The sequence below is a fragment of the Lactuca virosa genome, chromosome 5 (genome assembly GCF_052849685.1).
Source record: "Lactuca virosa cultivar CGN04683 chromosome 5, Lactuca_virosa_CGN04683_v6, whole genome shotgun sequence".
Taxonomy (NCBI): domain Eukaryota; kingdom Viridiplantae; phylum Streptophyta; class Magnoliopsida; order Asterales; family Asteraceae; genus Lactuca; species Lactuca virosa.
In genome coordinates, this window is record NC_136430.1 from 364,749,852 (window position 1) to 364,769,782 (window position 19,931).

At 33.4% G+C, this 19,931-nt stretch overlaps 1 protein-coding gene across 1 annotated transcript; it reads left to right on the forward strand.

Annotated features, from left to right (window-relative positions):
* Nucleotides 1-9,283: 9,283 nt before the first annotated feature.
* Nucleotides 9,284-15,730, forward strand: LOC145116937 (beta-galactosidase-like). The gene is made up of 19 exons (XM_079053238.1): nucleotides 9,284-9,754; nucleotides 9,902-9,997; nucleotides 10,084-10,196; nucleotides 10,292-10,358; nucleotides 10,439-10,531; nucleotides 10,639-10,782; nucleotides 10,910-10,998; nucleotides 11,092-11,197; nucleotides 11,299-11,386; nucleotides 12,404-12,522; nucleotides 12,612-12,776; nucleotides 12,978-13,150; nucleotides 13,241-13,350; nucleotides 13,445-13,554; nucleotides 13,657-13,767; nucleotides 13,900-14,010; nucleotides 14,155-14,360; nucleotides 14,431-14,767; nucleotides 15,223-15,730. The coding sequence occupies exons 1-19, from the start codon at nucleotides 9,578-9,580 to the stop codon at nucleotides 15,331-15,333; spliced, it is 2,526 nt and encodes an 841-aa protein (XP_078909364.1). The 5' UTR covers nucleotides 9,284-9,577; the 3' UTR covers nucleotides 15,334-15,730.
* The last annotated feature ends 4,201 nt before the right edge of the window (nucleotides 15,731-19,931 follow it).

Below are 19,931 nucleotides of genomic sequence, written 5' to 3' on the forward strand. Positions count from 1 at the left end.
ATAAAAATGCCTCACTCTATATCGTATTTAAATAACTAAATTTCATGCACGCCAACATTATCACATACATTAACGTATGCAATCTACCTTCCGTGTCGCGAATACTATGGTCATGTCGTGTCCCGTAGTATTTCAGACAGTTCCCATCTGTCACTAAAATTATTTTAAGAAAGATTATAACAATCTACTTTCATACCGCATTGCAGTTATTCTTGCCACACCACGTAACCCGAAATCACATTGATATTACCATTTGTTTCACATCAACAATTCTTGTCTTCCGCATCACGGTACATGGACTGCCGCGCCCATGATTTTATTTTTAGGCCATACTTTCTAAATTCATAACATTAGTCTCTATGTTGTATTCATTTATAATTTCAACTCATGACCCCAACATTCTCTGTGAGTCTACCTGACTCACCAATCCCTTATCATAATTCAAAACACTAACCAATTTTAGGGATAATTTCGACATTCTTTTATGAGATTAACTTTCTAAACCGTTTTCTAATACCAATGTACAAGTATGGCATTGCAAACACCAAGTCTTCCAGTACTTGTGATTTTCCAACAACGATCTTTAAACACAACATTAATGTCAGCATTGGGCATGTAGGCTTTCTCCGTCATCCCTTGGGTCTATTTAGCTTTCGAAACTACGTCGCTATTGCTACCACACCAATCAAAATTACTAGACTCACGAGGTCGCAACGCCGATCTTGTCTTCATTCCATCAAAACAAACATAACGATAATGTAATTATCGGGCCTATTTAGCTCACGGTGTCGCAATGCCGATCTTACCATCATCCAAACAGAATTGTTGGGCTCATAGTGTTGTAACACCGATCTTGCCATCACCTAAACAAGACTTACAATCATACAATTTACAACAAATAAATCATATACATACCATAATATTCCCTAATTGGTTCCAACAATTGGACTAACTTATATTCACAAGGTATAGCCAATTCACATTCTCTTCCCACTCTCCAGTCTAAGACTAGGAATCTACTACCAGACGCCTTATTCACTTAAACCACGACTCTGATACCAACTTGTTTCGCCCATATTTTTTACACAAAGTACACCCAAAAATTTCCATTTATAAAACACGAATCATTACAAATCCGATGTACATTCGTATCATAAATCAGTACAAGTAGTTATCAAGAGGATCTTACAATAACCTTGTGTAAGAATCCAAGCCAGACGCTACTAACTCCACTTCTTGCTACTAAGTTTACCTAAAACTGAAAGACACACACAACAAAAAGGTAAGCTAGAACAATCTTAGTGAGTAACCAAATCAACATGGTATAAATTAATTTCACAACAAAATATATTATGGCTTTCTCAAACATATAATCCTAATGTATATTTCAATCATTCAATACACCGTACGACATTACTGACACCAAGTCTGCCATTTATAATTTATTTTGGACTTATAATCAAGCAAGCCACCATCAATCCCACTCAACCTCTCCTCAGTAGTAATCAATACTACATATATTACAACTCTTCCAACCAACATTTCTCTTTCTGCCATTGAAGTCGTTTAAACTTTCACAACTTATTCTTTCACAAGTATAGTATTTCAACCACCAAGGTTACAATAAATTTACAATTCTCCAAATGATAATATTACAGCCACCAAGGATATTATCATAATATTAATATTAACATAAAGCATTTATACATTTTCATAACCCAGTGGTGTTACAGTCACCACGACCACCATTAATAACAACTACCAATATAGTGGCGTTACAGTCACCAAGATCACCACATATAACCAATCCTAATACCGTGGTGTCACAGTCACCAAGACCACTATGAATAACTTATTCTCAATATTGTGGTGTTACAGTCACCAAGACCACCACTGATAACTTATTCTCAATATCGCGGTGTTACAGTCACCAAGACCACCACTAACATTAGTCCATGATATTATAGTCGCTAAGACTATCATGAATAACATTAATCCATCACAGTGGTATTTACAACACTAAGCATACCACAATAACTATTATTTTCATTGGAGATAAACAATGGTAATTACAACACTAAGCATACCACTAACAACTAATTCCCACACAGTGGTAATTATAACACCAAGCATACCACTAATTCTTTTTAAATAATCTACAAGTATAGTGTTACAGACACTAAATCTGCCATTGACTTACATTCCTGGAATAATAGGATTACTACCACACAGACTACCATCAGTTCCAGTCCTATAAATTTACGATTTTGTATCGTTCTTGCTATAATTCCATTGATGATATATACAACCTTATAACATTACCTTACGGCTAACAAAACTACTTTAGTCTAGCACATATATGAGGCATTTACGTTAGACACAACCCTACGACAGTTTTCTAGCATGGACTCACCACAAGGTGGTTTCATGAATTTGCTCCAAGGCTCAACAACAAATCTTCCAACAACCTTTTCCATCACAATTTTATTTCCATAAATCCATTTCCATCTACCAACAATAATCTTTCGTGCAACCACTATATCAACCACCATTGCGAGGGCAAAGATCTACAGATACTCCTTACGGTCAAAGAAAACATCATATATAAATATAGAAATGTGTAATTTTTTTTTCAATGTTTGGTATTTTTTTAAAAATTTAATCTATGTTGTTTTTTTATTTTAATGAAAATGTAGTTTTTTTTATTTACCATTAGTTCCCGAGTTGTAGCAGAGAAAATAAAAGAAGAGAAAAAAAAGTAAGGAACGAAAAGAAGAGAAAGAAAAGGAAAAAAAATTTCTCGTTTGTGTTCCGAGTTGAAGAGAAGTGGAAGATAAATTAAACATTTTATTGTTTTTCTCCAAATCATTCCAAATCGGAAGGAAAGTTAGAAGGGAAAGTCATTCTTCTATTTCCTTTCACTTCATTCGTATAATGAAACTCGGGAATGAGATGTTAATTTAGTTAGTTAAAAAGTTATTTATTTAATTGAAAAAATTAAAAATAACTTGTTTTATAATATGACTAGGTGTAAAACCCGTGTATTACACGCGTTGATTAAAAAACAAATTAAATATTAAAGTGTAAACAATAAATATTTTTTAAAATAAAATTTTGAAATAAGAAATAAAGAAATATATTAATTGCAATTTAATATCATATTTATGACATTTAATATTTTATATATATAAATATATAAATATTATGTGACTTTTTAATTTTAAAATTTGAAAAACCTAAGCATTGACATGTGGATATTATTTATTTCAAAAATATCACAAAATGATAAGTATCAAAACTCAAAACTAATGAGAGATTGACATTTGAAAATGAATCTTCATTTATTATAGTTGATACTTTGAAAATGAATCTTCATTTATTATATCGTAAGTATACCAAATACAAAGCGAAAGGATAGTAATGATGACTAGATATTTAAATGACACTATTTTTTTTATGACAAATCTATAAATACACCTCGTAGCTTTATACACATTACCACATTTATCATAAACGTTTGTTGCGAGTTGCATGATATTTTGAATTTTAATTTCATAATTTAAATATGAATTATAGTATATATTAAAATATTATAATCTAATGAAACCAGAGTTATAAAAAAGAACGGACAATGATCGGAGCAGAGAATCTTATTGGACAATGAATAGTGAAAAGTGTCCGTAAAAACTAAAAAGTGTTTCCCCGTAACAAAGGGACAACTTTATAGCTTGTACGGTACTATCCATCAATTTATTATGAATAATCAATTATTTCGTATTTATATCTATAACCAATAATAAAGTTTCCAAAGAGTCCATAAATGTTATAACTTAAAACTATTAATATATTATTCTTTTATTACTTTTAACTATTAAATTATATATATTTTCGGGGAAAATACAAATCTAGCCAAAATCCTTAATTACTTAACAAAAATTAGCCAAAAAAAACCACTTAGCCAAAAATAGCCCACAAAAGAATAGTCAACTGTAGGTTGACTACTGTTTCGCCAAATCGTCTACTGTTTCGTTTTTGTATAATTTTTTTTTTCATTTTTAGGATACAAAACCGTAGGTTTTTTAAAACCTACGGTTTCCCCAAAACAGTAGTTAAAACCCATAAAACAGTAGATTTAAAAAAAAAAAAAAAACGTATTTTTTCACCCCAAACCGTAGGTTTTAAAAAACCTACGGTTTTGTATCCTAAAAATGATTTTTTTTATACAAAACGCAAAACAGTAGACGATTTGGCGAAACAGTAGACGAATATCGAAATCTACGGTTTCGTGGGCTATAATTGGACATTTACTAATTTTTGGCTATAAATTGCTAATGACTTCCTTAATTTTGCTAGATTAGTAATTGCCCCTATATTTTCTGATGGTTAAATTTTTATAATAACTTTTAAAAATTTAACTAATTATCATTATTTATCTAAGTTTTTTTGTAAAACTTATTCATTTTAACTGGCATTTTATAACATCCATCATATTTAATAAAATTGGTAGACATTAGAATTTACCTTCTATAAATAAAAATTATTAAATATTTAATAAATTAATTAATTAGTAATAAACGATTTATCTATTATATATCTATACCTAAAAGTAAAGTTTTCAAATAGTTGATTTTATGTTACAACTTATAACTATTGATATATTTTTTTATTAATTTTATCTATTGAATTAGAAATGTTCTTTTATGGTTACCTTTTTATAACAACTTTTTAAATTTTAACTAATAATGGTTATTTATCACTTCTTTTATATAAATTATTCATTTTAATTGTTTTTTATAACATGCATCTTATTTAAAAAAAATTGGTAGACGTTAATATCTACCTTTTATAAATAAAATATTATTAAATATTTCATAAATAAGTTAATTAGTAACAGATGATTTATCTATTTTATATCTATAACTAACAATAAAGTTTTTCGATTTTATGTTATATCTTAAAACTATTGATATATATATATATATATATATATATATATATTATTAATTTTGACTATTAAATTAGATATCTTCTCTTGTGGTTAATTTATTATAACAATTTTTATAAGTTTAACTGATTATAATTATTTATCTATTTATTTTATAAAACTTATTTATTTTAACTGTCTTTTTATAACATACATCATATTTATAAAGTATCGGTAGAAATTATGATTTACCTTTTATAAATGAAAAATTATTAAATATCTGATAAATAAGTTACTTAGTAAAATAAAAAAAATCTCTCAAATTTAAATAAGTTAATGGTAAAATAAATGGTTATTGACATAAAACTCCTTTAAGGTTGTCAAGTTTTGTTTCCATGACGTTTTTTTTGTTCGTTTATGTTCTTATGTTTTCAAAGTTTTTATATTTTTGCGATTTTTACATGTAATAGTAGGTTTCCACACTATCATGAAATATTATTTGTAAAAAGCCATTAGGTTTATAAATATTTTACGTTTTTACTTTAAGTATGTTTTTTTTTCATAGTATACGAATTAAGGTTTATTTTTAACGACTGAATGCATTAAAAACCCATACTCTAACAAAGAGCTAGGGCAAAAACGAACCAATTACTTCAAGTTTAAAAGTGGATTTTAAAGCCAATCATTCCATTTAACTTGGAACTTATGCTTCCTATGAACTAAACTAAAAACAATTGAAACTATGTCATTAAAAATTCTATCATTTCTCGGTCTTTTGTATCACAGACGCATCAATTTCTAAAATTCAAAACTGACTACCATGTAATGATTATGATCACCTCTAAAAATGTTTTACGGGCCACAAACATATGTAACAAATCCAAAAATATGGTAAGTCACGAATAAAAATAAGATTAGATAAGTCTATATCACACCAACAACTTATCTTGAGAAAAATTTGGGACACCACTTTACACTCCACGAGCACATGTCGGATATCTTATGTAGAGTTGTTACAAATCAGGCATAAAGAACAAGGAATGCCAATACCACGCTAGTTAAGTTTGTTTTGGTAGACAAACAGTCTAAGGCAGCTCTCCATCGAAATATATTAACCTTATTAGGAAGGATTTTATTAAATTCGATCTTTATAGGAAGCGATGTCACTCCGTGTTTATCAATGCAAAATTCGAGATTCTTTAACATATTCTTGACCATTATTAAGATTTGTAAACTTAAAGTTTTTTTTTGCAAAAGATTTGTAAGCTTAAAGGTTTTTTGCAAATTATATTTTATGATAACCTGAAAACTTGCTATTACATGTAAAAGACGAAAATAAAAAAACTTGGAAAACTTAAGGCCATAAACGAACAAAAAATTGTCAGAGAGACCAAACCAACAAAACTTGACAAACCTACGAACTTTTATATCAATAAACCGTAAAATAAAATTTCATGGGAATAAGTTATAAGTTTTTTTGGACTGTCAATTCTAATCTACTCCTAAACTAACAACATCTATTACACCTATGTCCACGACAAGACTTTAACTCTCGACCTCAAAGAGTGAGGACACCACCTGATATCATAAGAATAAGTTATAAGTACAAAAGCAAAAAATTAAACACTAAATATATATTTCACGAATAATAAAAAAAATATACATTTCAATGGTTTGAATGATAAATCAAGTAAATCTCATGTAACACCCAAAAATTTTCAACCAATTTAAACTTTTAAAACATTTCAAACCATTAAAAATCATTACAACTTTGTTTTCAAAATGTATAATATCAGAGTTTTCCCAGAAACATAGACAAAACATGAGGAGCTGTACGATCACGCCTTCGCCTTGCCGTGATCCCCTGATGTACCTGAAACAATAAACTGAAACTGTAAGCCCGAGAGCTTAGTGAGTTCCCCCAAAATACATATACCCGCAACAATACACATAGAATCATAACAGCATATTATGGGTCCAATCAACCATCGGGTTGGAATACCCCAGGCCCACAACCAACAGGTTGGATTGCCAACACACTATGGGTCCAATCAACCATCAGGTTGGAATACCCCAGGCCCACAACCAACAGGTTGGAATGCCCACATACTCTGATTCCAATCATCCTCGGGATGGAATACTCACGGCCCACAACCTACAGGTTGGAATGCCCAGGTCTATTGGCCTTCGCACCAAGCAGATAAGCCTCAACCGCCAAACAAACATGTGCACATATAATAGATAATCACATAACAGTCTATAGACAATACTTGATCTAACGGATCTTACCACATAGCACATAACACCATCCTATCTACCAGGATGCCAATCTAACAGATCATACCACATATCATATAATATTATCCTACCCTCTAGGATACCGATCTAACAGATTATACTAGCATAACATAACCATATAATAATCCAAAGGGTCGGCTTGGTGCCTTAGACCCTTGAGTATAGTGAGGAAAACTCACCTCGCAACTGTCGTCTGAAACTAGAAGCTCAACTCCCGGATCACCAACACGAACTCCACCACCTATCGTTACCATAAAACCCTTTTTCGTAAATCTCCAAATTACCAGAATACTCTCAAAATTCAACCGGTCAACTCTTGGTCAAAGTCAAAGTCCCCAGTCATAGTCAACAGTCCATGTTGACTCGACTCGTCGAGTGCAGACCATCGACTCGTCGAGTCCTTCCTGAACTCGAGAAGTCGTGAAATCCTTGATTAGCTCGTCGAGTTCCCCTTTAGCTCGCCGAGTTCATACGTGTCCAAGAATTGGGAGAAACCCTAGCCGACTCGCCGAGTTCAAGGCAATCTTCAACGGACTCGCCGAGTTTGTTCATCAACTCGACGAGTTCATGACCATCTTCATATGACTCGCCGAGTTGAGCATGCAACTCGCCGAGTCCTTGCAGACCTTCATCCATGCACACTTTTTAAGCCATGCCAAGGTTCCAGATTACAGATCCAAGCTTCTAAGGCATGTTTAGCACGTAAAGTTGCAAACTTTACACACATGCAAGGCCCTAAAGGCTCTAAATGACCAATCTAAGCTTCTAATGGAGCTTTACACCTTGGGAGATTCTCATCCTTGCAAGAGCTGGAAACTTTATGGACTTAGGACTCAAAAGAGGTTCAGATCTGAAGTTTCAACTTCAGATCTAGCTCCCATACCAAAATCCCTTCATGAATAACTAAAGAAAGCCCTAATTTTCACATATGAATGATTCTTAGAAGAAAAGAGGTTAAGGTAACAGCTGGTTACCTCCAAAACGTGCCCAAACTGAAGTAGACTCTGGATCCACACAGAAATCTTGATGCTAGCCTCTTGATCTACAAATTTCCTTCACAAAAGTCACTCCCCAAAGCTCCAAAACACTCTCCAAGCTCTCACTCACGGCAATTAGGGTTTCTGGGTCTCAAGAGGGTGATAGAGGACAGTGGGAGGCGCTAATGGTCCAATATATAGGGTGCAAAACCCTGAAAATTAGGGTTTTCACTGCCAGCTCCTACTCGTCGAGTCACTCATTAATTGACGTGTCCTGGCCCGCTGCTACTCGACGAGTCAAGCGCCAACTCGTCGAGTAGACCTTAGACATGAAGTCTAAATGGAAAAATTAATAATACCTGACGGAAAAATTAATATTTTTCACTTCATTTCCATTCATAGTTCTCCTATCCATTTTATTTTGGTGTAAATTAATAAAAATAATTAAATTATACAGTAATAATATTCATTTACACCGACTTATAATTTTATTTATTATTTCATTTCCATAATACCATTCCGTGTAAACTTATCTCTTTTAATATATTACTAATAAATTTATTTTCTTAATTACATGTGTCTAATCCTTATTGGATAATATTTCGTATTTTCACAAATTATTTATGTTATATATATATATATATATATATATATATATATATATATATATATATATATTTGATTCGTTCGGTTTTTTTTTGCACAAAACCAAAACCAAATCCACCGGTAAAAAATTGTTTTTCCAAAAACAAAAGAAACCATTCGGTTTGAAATAGTTTTTTGATTTATTAGTTTCGATTTGGCTTTTGTTCAACCATATACCGATTTTGATGTTTTGATGGAAAATATAATCAGAGAAAAATTTCTTACATTTTCACATATATTTTATTAAAAAAACGAGTAGTATTATAATAAGATAGATTTTAGAACTAGGGCAGCTACCGAATAATTTGTTACTTTGTTTAGACATTTTTAAATTTACAATCTAATGAATCCGCGTTACTACGACCGAAAAGTAGGACCCTCCTTCTTCGCTGCAGACAACCCAATCTTTCTTTGCTTAAATGCAGCTCCAAAGCACTCAAAATTTTCAAATCTTTCACACACCCCTCTCTCATTATTCACCAATCACCACTACCCTTTTATCCTAAAATATTTATACAAGAACCAAAAGTTCACAAAGAACTAGAATCTTTTCTTTAGTCTCTCCATAAAAACACACACATTTTACACGATTTTTAGTGTATGTTTGTGTGTTTCTTGGTATCTTTCTTTAATTTAATATACAGAAAGCAAGAAAGAGCAAAGTAGAAATTGGCATAAAAGCTAATTTATAAGGGAAAAAACACAGGATTTTTCTCTGTGTCGAAGATTTCTGATGGATATTGGGTTTGTTAAAATGCCGAAGTTTAATTTACTGTTGATGGTGTTATTGTGTTCATGGGTTTGTTTCTGTAACGGGTCTGTTTCATATGACCACAAAGCTATCTCCATTAATGGCCAAAGAAAAATTCTTATTTCTGGATCCATTCACTATCCAAGAAGCACTCCAGAGGTACAACTCATCAATGCACTTCATGTGTTTCCTGAGTTTCTTAATTTCCCCCTTTTTGTAATGTCATCTTTCTATCTAGAATCATATTCTGGGATTTATTATTTACCTTGTTTCTGAATCTTTTTGTTATATACTTTGATGTTTCAGATGTGGCCAGATCTTATCCAGAAGGCAAAAGAAGGAGGGTTAGATGTGATTCAAACTTATGTTTTCTGGAATGGACATGAACCACAACCTGGTCAAGTAAGTATTTCTTCAAATAAAATAATATTTTATTTTAATTTACTATATAATTTTCTTAATTTCATGATTTCTTTTCTCTTTCCCAGTATTATTTCGAAGATAGGTATGATTTGGTGAAGTTCATTAAGCTAATTAAGCAAGCTGGACTCTATGCTCATCTCAGAGTTGGTCCTTATGCTTGTGCTGAATGGAATTTTGGGTAATTAAGTTTTTTAACATAAATAGTAAAATCTTTAGTTGTAATTTTTGACAATTTCACAAATAAGTTACATTTCTCTGTCGTTTCAATTTCAGGGGTTTTCCTGTTTGGTTGAAATATGTTCCAGGAATCAGTTTCAGAACAGATAATGGTCCTTTCAAGGTCAAATCCAAGATTGCCCAAATTTTCTTCCAAATATCCTGTAATGATATGATTATATATATTTATATTTGCTATTATAGGCTGCTATGGAAAAATTCACAAGGCACATAGTGAACATGATGAAAGCAGAAAGATTATACGAGACTCAAGGTGGTCCAATTATTTTATCTCAGGTAGTCAAATTTACCTTCAAATTTTCGTTAATCTGTGAAACAATCTTAAAGTTTTCGAAAATCGGTGAAACAATCTTGTATATTCTTAGCGGAAATTAATGTGACAGATTGAGAATGAATATGGACCGTTGGAGTATGAACTTGGAGCTCCGGCTCGAGCTTATACAAAATGGGCGGCTTCTATGGCGGTGGGTCTAGGAACCGGAGTTCCATGGGTCATGTGCAAGCAAGATGACGCCCCTGATCCAGTTGTAAGTGACTCGACCCGATTGTATTTTCTTTTAAAGGGTAAAGAACATATTTATGCAATAAAGATGTACTTTTTCCCCTTTTCGCTTTATAATTCAATAACGATTAGATCTTTTTTGTTAACGACAGATAAATACTTGTAATGGATTTTACTGCGACTATTTCTCTCCCAACAAAAATTTCAAGCCCAAAATGTGGACAGAAGCTTGGACAGGATGGTAATTTCAGTCAATATGATATTAGTAATTTTTTTATTGTTCTTATTTTCTTGTTTCTAATTGATTGATTGATTTAATTTATATAAAATGTAGGTTCACTGAGTTTGGAGGTGCGGTTCCTTACAGACCAGCTGAAGATTTGGCATATTCAGTTGCTAAATTTATTCAAAGTGGAGGATCTTTTATTAATTACTATATGGTAAAATAAATGTTTTTTTTCCTAATTTTTTTTCGAATTCATCATCACTTGATAATATCACATTAAAATTTATTCTTTTGTTGTATTTCGATTTTTGACAGTATCATGGAGGAACAAATTTCGGGAGAACTGCAGGTGGCCCATTTATTGCAACAAGTTATGACTATGATGCCCCTCTTGATGAATTTGGTATGTTATAAAGCTATTTTACATTTCATAATTCATATTAGCATGCATGTGGAAATTATCTTACTAATATAAATTTGAATATTAAGTTGGCGGGGTTTCTATTCGAGTTAAGTATGGTTTATTTAACATAATTTAAAGCGTTATTCAGTCAAAGGGCAAAGTAATAAAAGACTAAAAGTACTCACTATCGTTTTCACAGACATTGTATCATTTTTTATATTCATTTTGTCCAAGACAATGACAATAGTTTGTTTCTTGGAACGTTTTTTAAAGTTAAAATTACATATTTGCCCATTATCGTTGTTGGATGTCAACCGCAGCTCTTGATTTTCGCTTGTACGATTCTCTTTTTTTTGTCTTTATTTACGATTATTGATGTTCAAAATAAGATTAAACATTCTTCTTTTATCATTATTTTAAACAGATAGATGGTATTGACTTTGGATCATAAGATTCTTTCTTCTACTCTTTCTAAAAGGGCATTTTAGATATTTCACAAAACAATTACTATAAGTAGAAACCTTTTTTTTTTGATGTAAAACACAAATTTTCTTTTCATATTCCACCCTTTCCATATAAAAAAGTAGTAGTAAGTTTGATGATGGACATAGATTTATTCTATGACAGAGTCAAATAGGTGTGACCACAAACATTTTTCTGTCCAATTGTTTGAATGTATGATTTATGAATAATTAATGTTTTAAATATGATTAAAAACGATAATCTTATGATAATAATCTAATCTTACAAAAGCAATTGAGAAGGTTGTATGCATATGAATGAATACACTATGTTCGATTTTCCACCTGTTTTCTATTTAGCTACAGCTTTTCATTTTAACATTTAACTAATACAATATGCAAGTAAATTATTACAATTATTCAAACACACGTAGAGAGAGAGAGAGAGAGAGAGAGAGAGAGAGAGAGAGAGAGAGAGAATAGAAATGTTGTTTCATTACGTAATATTCCTTACTAAATATAGATAGAGTAAGTTCAATGCATGTTCTATTTATAGGACTAAAACGGGAAGCTAAGTGGGGACACCTAAAAGATCTTCATAGAGCAATAAAACTATGTGAGCCCGCTTTAATAAACAGTGACCCCTCTATCATCACCCTTGGAAACTATCAAAAGGTTGGATTTAATTTTAAACTTTTAATATTATTTATCCATGTCATCAGTGGACCCCACCTCTTACATTCGATAAACCGCAATCTTTTTAGGCATATGTTTACAAATACAAAACTGGAGGCTGTGCTGCTTTCCTTTCAAATAACAACCGAGCTGCTTACGCGACAGTAAGCTTTCAAAACCAACGGTACAATCTCCCACCATGGTCCGTCAGCATCCTGCCTGACTGCAAGAACACCGTTTACAATACCGCAAGGGTAAGAAAAATTTATATAAATTTTTCGTTATTTTTGTTTCTTGTTATAAAAGAAGTCCAAGGCTTTGGTGTCAAAGTGACCAGATGAAATACACTTTAAGTGTTTGATTCTTTCGATAACATCGATTTTGGTCCATATGGATGTTATGACTGTTATTATAGAAGGGTATTTTAGACATTTAACTATGAATGTAATTTATAGGTCGGTGCACAAACCTCGTTGATGAAGATGACATCAGCAGGGAGTGGATTTGCTTGGCAGTCATACAACGATCAAACCGAATCCTATGATGACAACTCGTTTACAACAGTTGGATTATTGGAGCAACTTAATGTCACTAGAGATTCTTCGGATTATCTGTGGTACATGACAGAGTAAGTGACGTTTTTCTTTTTATCATATTAACATTGTACTTTGGATTCATTAGAGTTGACTAACATATTGACTTTTTCTTTTTTGTTCAGTGTGAGGGTGGGGTCCAATGAAGGGTTCTTAAGAAGCGGGAAGTGGCCTACACTTACCGTCCAATCTGCTGGCCATGCTTTGCATGTTTTCATCAACGGTCAATTATCAGGTCAGAAGAGTCAAACAAGGAATAAGATTATTTTTGTTTTGTCATTACACTTATTGTGTGTGATTTTCGTGACACTTGTTTGTTTTTTTTACAGGAACTGTTTATGGAAGTCAAAAAAATCCAAAAGTAACTTTTAATAAACCGGTAAATCTAAGAGCTGGATTGAACAAGATTTCTTTACTAAGCATTGCAGTTGGTCTCCCAGTATGTTCTCTCTCTCTATATCTATATATTTATATCACCCATATACACATTTTGACTGAATTTTTGATTTTTATAATTTACTGTTTTTATTTAATTTGGTAGAATATTGGTCCGCATTTTGAGACATGGAATGCGGGTGTTCTTGGTCCAGTCACACTTTATGGTCTCAATCAAGGAAAGAGAGACTTGACATGGCAAAAATGGTCTTATAAGGTTTGTCTTTTTTTATAAATATTTCATTTTTGTGAGCCTCAATCAATTCTTTTAACATTAAATAAATGAGACTCATGATTACATTTTTTGCTACACGCCACTCTCTTACTTGATCTTTGACCTTTTGACCAGGTTGGCCTCAAAGGCGAAATTCTAAGTCTTCACTCACTCTCTGGTAGTTCATCTGTTGAGTGGATTCAAGGTTCATTAGTGACTCAAAGACAACCGTTGACATGGTACAAGGTAGTTCCCATTTCATGTTACACATTTTCTTGAAATCATATTGACTTTTTGTCAAATACCCATATACTCTTCCAATCATTTACACCCAAAACTTGTAACTTTTACACGATAAAATCTAACTTTTTTTTTTCTTTATGTTTAAAGACTGTTTTCAATGCTCCAAATGGGAACGAGCCTTTGGCTTTGGACATGAGCAGTATGGGAAAAGGTCAAATATGGATAAATGGTCAAAGTGTTGGACGTTATTGGCCTGCATACAAGGCATCTGGTTCTTGTAGTACTTGTAGCTACGCGGGTTATTTTGATGAGAAAAAATGCCTAAGTAAATGTGGTGAATCTTCACAAAAATGGTAAGAAAGTTTCTATCTTTTTTTTCCCTTAGTCAACAATCCCAAATTACCTAACCATGGTTTGTTTTAGGTACCATGTACCCCGATCATGGTTAAAACCAAGAGGAAACTTGTTGGTTGTGTTTGAAGAATTGGGAGGAATTCCTTATGGGATATCATTGGTGAAAAGAGGGGTTTACAGTGTGTGTGCGGATATATACGAATGGCAACCTTCATTGATGAATTATGAAATGCAAGCTTCTGGTAAAGTCACCAAACCATTGAGGCCAAAAGCTCATCTTTCATGTAGCCCTGGTCAGAAGATTTCATCTATAAAGTTTGCTAGCTTTGGAATACCATTAGGGGGTTGTGGTAGTTATAGTGAAGGTAGCTGCCATGCTCATAACTCCTATGATGCCTTCAATAAGGTACTTATTTTTCTCATTCTTGTTTCTTTTTGTTTCCATTAAATGCTTGGGGTAGATAAAGTGATGTTTATAGATATTTGGGAAAATCATGGCATGCTTTGGAAATGAAACGAAAAAAATAAAGGGTTAAATGCAGAAAATAACAACGTATTTTCATTGATTTGTTTATTGTAGCATCCTGCCTTCATTTCTTCCTATTACAACATTGTACGTAGCAATGCATTGGTAGATTTTTCAAAATATAATGTTGTAATAAGAAAAAGAAAGTACAAGTCATATAATTTGGGTAGATTGTTCATAGGAAAATGCCTTGATAATAAAGAAATTGAAAGTACAATGTTGTGATAGAAATAAATGAAAGCATGAAGCCATATAAACAAATAAATTAAAGTACGTTGCTATTTCTTGTGTTTTGACAAAAAATATTGATATTTTTGGTATTGGAATATTTGCAGTTATGTGTTGGACAACAAGCATGCACAGTACCTGTAACACCTGAAATATTTGGAGGTGATCCTTGCCCAAAAGTAATGAAGAAGCTTTCAGTTGAGGCCATTTGCAGTTGATGATGAAATTATTTCAAATATCTATAGTTATTATTTATAAATATTATATGACTATTTGGTAACCAAGAATAGCCGTTATGCGAACAAGGTCGCTACACGGCCATATGACAGGCTTAGGCCAAAGGTGAAGTTGTACAGATATGCAACACACCGTTGTGGTTCAAGAGCCTTGTAATGTATACGGACTTTGAAGATTGGTGTATATATAGTTCGCTTATGTGCGAATGTAATATTAGTAGGAAAGCACGTTGAGACTCGTGATTCGAGTCCATGAGCTTATGTTTTCATTTTGGTTATTTGAAGGGAAATGTAAAAGCTTCTGGCTTTTTGTGTCTTTGTTTATTTTGTGGATGTAAAAACGGTTGAAAATGGTAAATTTTTAATTGGGTTTCTTGAATTTGTCGATTTTTGTAGAATGATTTGTGTTCGCATTGTTTAGTTTCTTGATGTTTTATACCAAATCCCAAAAAGGTTGAATCCTTGCAACCCCAATCGGTCCCATGCTCATTGTGTAAGGTAAATTAGGTACTAATTGTTATGGTTATGGTCGTGGAAATGACCGAAGCCTCACTGAGAAGGGAAACTACAAATTACAACCGAAAAATCCCCCCATGTTTGGTTCATATCAACCTCCCTAAATTATCACCCTGAAACCGAACTTATCTATATCTTAGGGATTTTTTCTAGACGTTAGATATTCCATATCAACTTGTCATTTCTTTCTAACTTTCCTCTCACTTGCCATTAACCAAAAAAAATATTAACTCACTTTCCTCACCTTTTTTTTAATAAATAAAATTATAAAACTATAACTTAAGAAATATATAAATATATAATTTAATTATAATAATATAAATTAGTAAAAATATTTCATTACTTCAAAATAAAAATTACATAATTAGAGTTTACAATAAACTAAAACATAACAATAATTAAAATAGGATATAACGTTGAAAACAAGTGTATATATATATATATATATATATATATATATATATATATATATATATATATATATATATATATATATATATATATATTCTTAATTTCAGCATCCACCCTTTAAAACCATTTCGAGTCTTCTCCCGAAAAGTTGTTGGCGTTTTGTACAAGGTTCTAAATAACGTAAGGCGTGACTTGACGTCAATGTCAATCCTCAATCTTTTACGAGCCTTGGCGAGCCACGTCGTTTATAAGACGTGACTTAAGGCGACAATTTTGTATATAATTCATATTTTTATATGTATTTTCAACTATTATTTATGTTTATACACATATACGAGTCAAGACGGCGATTTGGTAAAGCTTGGCGACACATATAAGTCTTGGAGCCATGGCGGAGCCATGACGAGCTTTTTAGAACCTTGGTTTTGTATAAAAAAATACATATCTTTGATGCGTTGTTTTTCGTCGAGTGTTTTTTTTTTTTTTTTTTTTTGCTTTTCTTCATACCTTTTTTTTTGCCAATTTCTTTTTATTGGATTGCAAACGTTCATTGAAATTTAAATTGTATTTTTCGAAGTTAATTGTCATCTTTTGTATTTTCTCTACCTGGCTGAATCCCAATGCACTAGAAAAAAACTCATCTTTTTCTCTTTCCTACTAGTAGACAATTTTTTCTAGTTCGAGCTCGTCATAATTGTTTAGGTCTAATTCGATATCTGCATCCGAGGAAGTTGTGTAGCTTTTCAAAATGTTTTTGTTCTTTTTTGATGCATCGTATTCAACATTTTTCTTCTCTATGTCTCGTCATCTCGGACCGCGATTACAACGTTCTAAAACTCAATATATTTGAACGATGTATTTGTAGCACCTCCTTGGAAACAACTTCATTGGTTTGTCTTCTTTTGCATTGACTTTTTAGGTTATTGTACAACCTGTCGAACTTTGTAACTGTCATATTCACCTCCCGATACTTTGTCGTTAATCGGTGTTTAGAACGGTAGTCACCATGACCCATTTCCATATGAAAATTTTCTATAACGCAGATCCAAAAATGTTCAACCGCTTGTGAATTTCCGGTCTTCAGATCAACGGATATGTCGACCTACAAACAGGACAACATGAATTCTTCCATTGGAGTCAACAACTGAGGGTATGCCTTTCCTTTTCCTTTCTGTTAGATGGTTCAGCGACGGGGTTGGCGCTGGGCATCAAGATGTCTTCGGATGATAGATGCATTTTCGTAACGAACTTGACTTCCGACTTAAATCGGGTTGGGTTTCCGGGACATATTTGGGAAAAACCTAGAAGTCATTGAACATGTTTGAGATAGGGGTTGACATTGGTTAATAAATAAATTGAATGGGGGGGGGGGGGTGTTGAATAAATAGGGACGCCTATTTGTAGTTGATAAAGTGAGATTGATGATCCGAAAGGAAAATTGTTTCTAGTAAGTGTGCTTGAACTAGTATCATGAGATTTATTTTCGACCGTATTTTGGGGTGAGGTTGTTGGAAGATTTGTTAGAATCTATTTTGATGAAAAAAGGATTGAAGAAAAGAAAAGTGATAGAAGCTGGTGTGAAATTGAAGGTTAAAATGTTAGTGTTTATAAAGTAGTAATTTTTTTGAATATATAATTTTTTTTTTGAAAATTAGCTGTCGAAAGGCAAGAGAAAGAATAGAGAGTGAGAGCGAATGTGGTGTGTTTGTGTTCTATGGCCCGGGTCATTGTATTGTTTTTACCATCCGATGCGGTGTTACCGCATATATGCGGTGTCATGTGGCACTGTTGTGTGTGGTTTAACCACACCACCCGCCCTTAGACGTTAACGTATACATACCACATGCAATATACATGACTTACGTGACATGTGTGGTGATGTGCATATCATTCCCAACTTAATGTGGCACACCACACGTGGTGAAATGTGGTCGAACCACACATGAGACCACATCCAATCCATTTATTTCTTTTTATTTCTCTCAACATTTTAACTAATTTAAAATATATTTTTCATTAAATAATTAAAAGAATAAAAAGGATATAATGATTAAAGAATGATACATATTTTATAATTAGATATAGCATTATTTTTGTAACATCCGGATTCCCAGGTATTCTATGTTGTTCATTTATTTTGAGTTATGAGGAGGGACTCGACGAGTTGACGCCTAGACTCGTCGATTAGGATCGCGATTTGCTGACTGGATTAATGAAGGGACTCGACGAGTCCGCGCTGTGGACAGAAACCCTAAATCTTTGGGCCTGTGCCCTATTTAAGGGTCCTTATAGCCCTCATTTGCGGCTACCAGTCCAGAGAGAGAAACCCTAGAGAGCTTGAACGAGTAGTATAAGAGAGAGAGAGCCTTTTTGATCCTTATTAGTGTGATTTTGCAAAGAAGAAGGTGTTTCCAGCAAGAGGAGGTCAAGGGGATTGCTATTCTGTGGATTTCCAGCTTGGATCTGCAACTTTGAGGTAGTAAATCGATCCCTTCTTCTATTTAGTATGAGATCCTTGAATTTAGGGTTTTCTATACCCTTTTATTGGCTTGAAATGATGAGTATATTGTCCCTTTGAGTGTTAGACTCTGGATCTGGACCTTTAGAGGTCCAAAGAGCCTTATCCAACCTGCTTTATGTTGTTCCATGGAAGAAATGATCTTAGGTTGCCTTTTTAGAGATGATTTCACCAAAGAGAGCCCTATGTGTGTTGCATGAGTGTAAAGGTCGGACCTTTACGTGATTATTGTAGATGGGGAGGGCAGATCTATAGATTAGAAAAGCGGATCTGACCTCAGAAGGTCATTTGAGTGTTGCCATGGACGCTACTCGCCAAGTTCATAAGTGGACTCGACGAGTCGAGTCGGGGTTGCCCCGCGATTCATGACAGGTGTAACCCGTCGAGTGAAGGGATGACTCGACGTGCCAAGTGAGGCTAGAAGGATTATGAGGACTCGCATGGACTCGCCGAGTCGCCCATGTGCACTCGACGAGTCGGGTCAAAGTTTGACCGTTGACTTCAGTTGACCTTAGGGTTTTGGTCAAGCTGATTCAGGAGAGTTCAGGGAGGGGTAGGATGGCCTTCTACCTAATCTTTAGAGATGAGGCTATGAGAGGGTATTGATCAGAAATGTTATTCGTATGATAGGAGGAGGCTTGGTCGGGACGTCAAGCACGAGAGTTTATCTGACTTCGTACGAGGTGAGTCTTCTCACTATATTGTACATAGAGTGGTACCTATGTGTGACCGGAAGGTCTTATATGCTATGAGATGTATGTGATGTATGCTGTTATATGATATGGATGTGTTAAGTATGTTATGAATGCTAAGGACCGGAAGGTCATTATGATATGGATCGGAAGGTCAAGATGATATGGACCGGAAGGTCATTACGGGTAGGACCGGAAGGTCTACTAGGGTTGTGGGACGGAAGTCCTCTGAGACACAGTGACCAGAAGGTCTTATAGCCTTGAGTCGCGTATGTGCGTATGTGGTATTTAGGGGAACTCACTAAGCATTTATGCTTACAGTTGTTGTGTTATGTGTTTCAGGTACTAGCGAGGATCGCGGGAAGGCGCCGACATGATCCGTACACACTCATGGAGTTTATGTCTTGAGATTATGGGATATGTTTTGTTATGATAACATTGGA

Coding starts and splice junctions, on each gene's coding strand:
- LOC145116937 (XM_079053238.1), top strand. CDS start 9,578: ATGGATATTGGGTTTGTTAAAATGCCGAAGTTTAATTTACTGTTGATG. Junction 10,359..10,438: donor CAGATAATGGTCCTTTCAAG/GTCAAATCCAAG, acceptor TTGCTATTATAG/GCTGCTATGGAAAAATTCAC. Junction 13,555..13,656: donor GCATTGCAGTTGGTCTCCCA/GTATGTTCTCTC, acceptor TTAATTTGGTAG/AATATTGGTCCGCATTTTGA.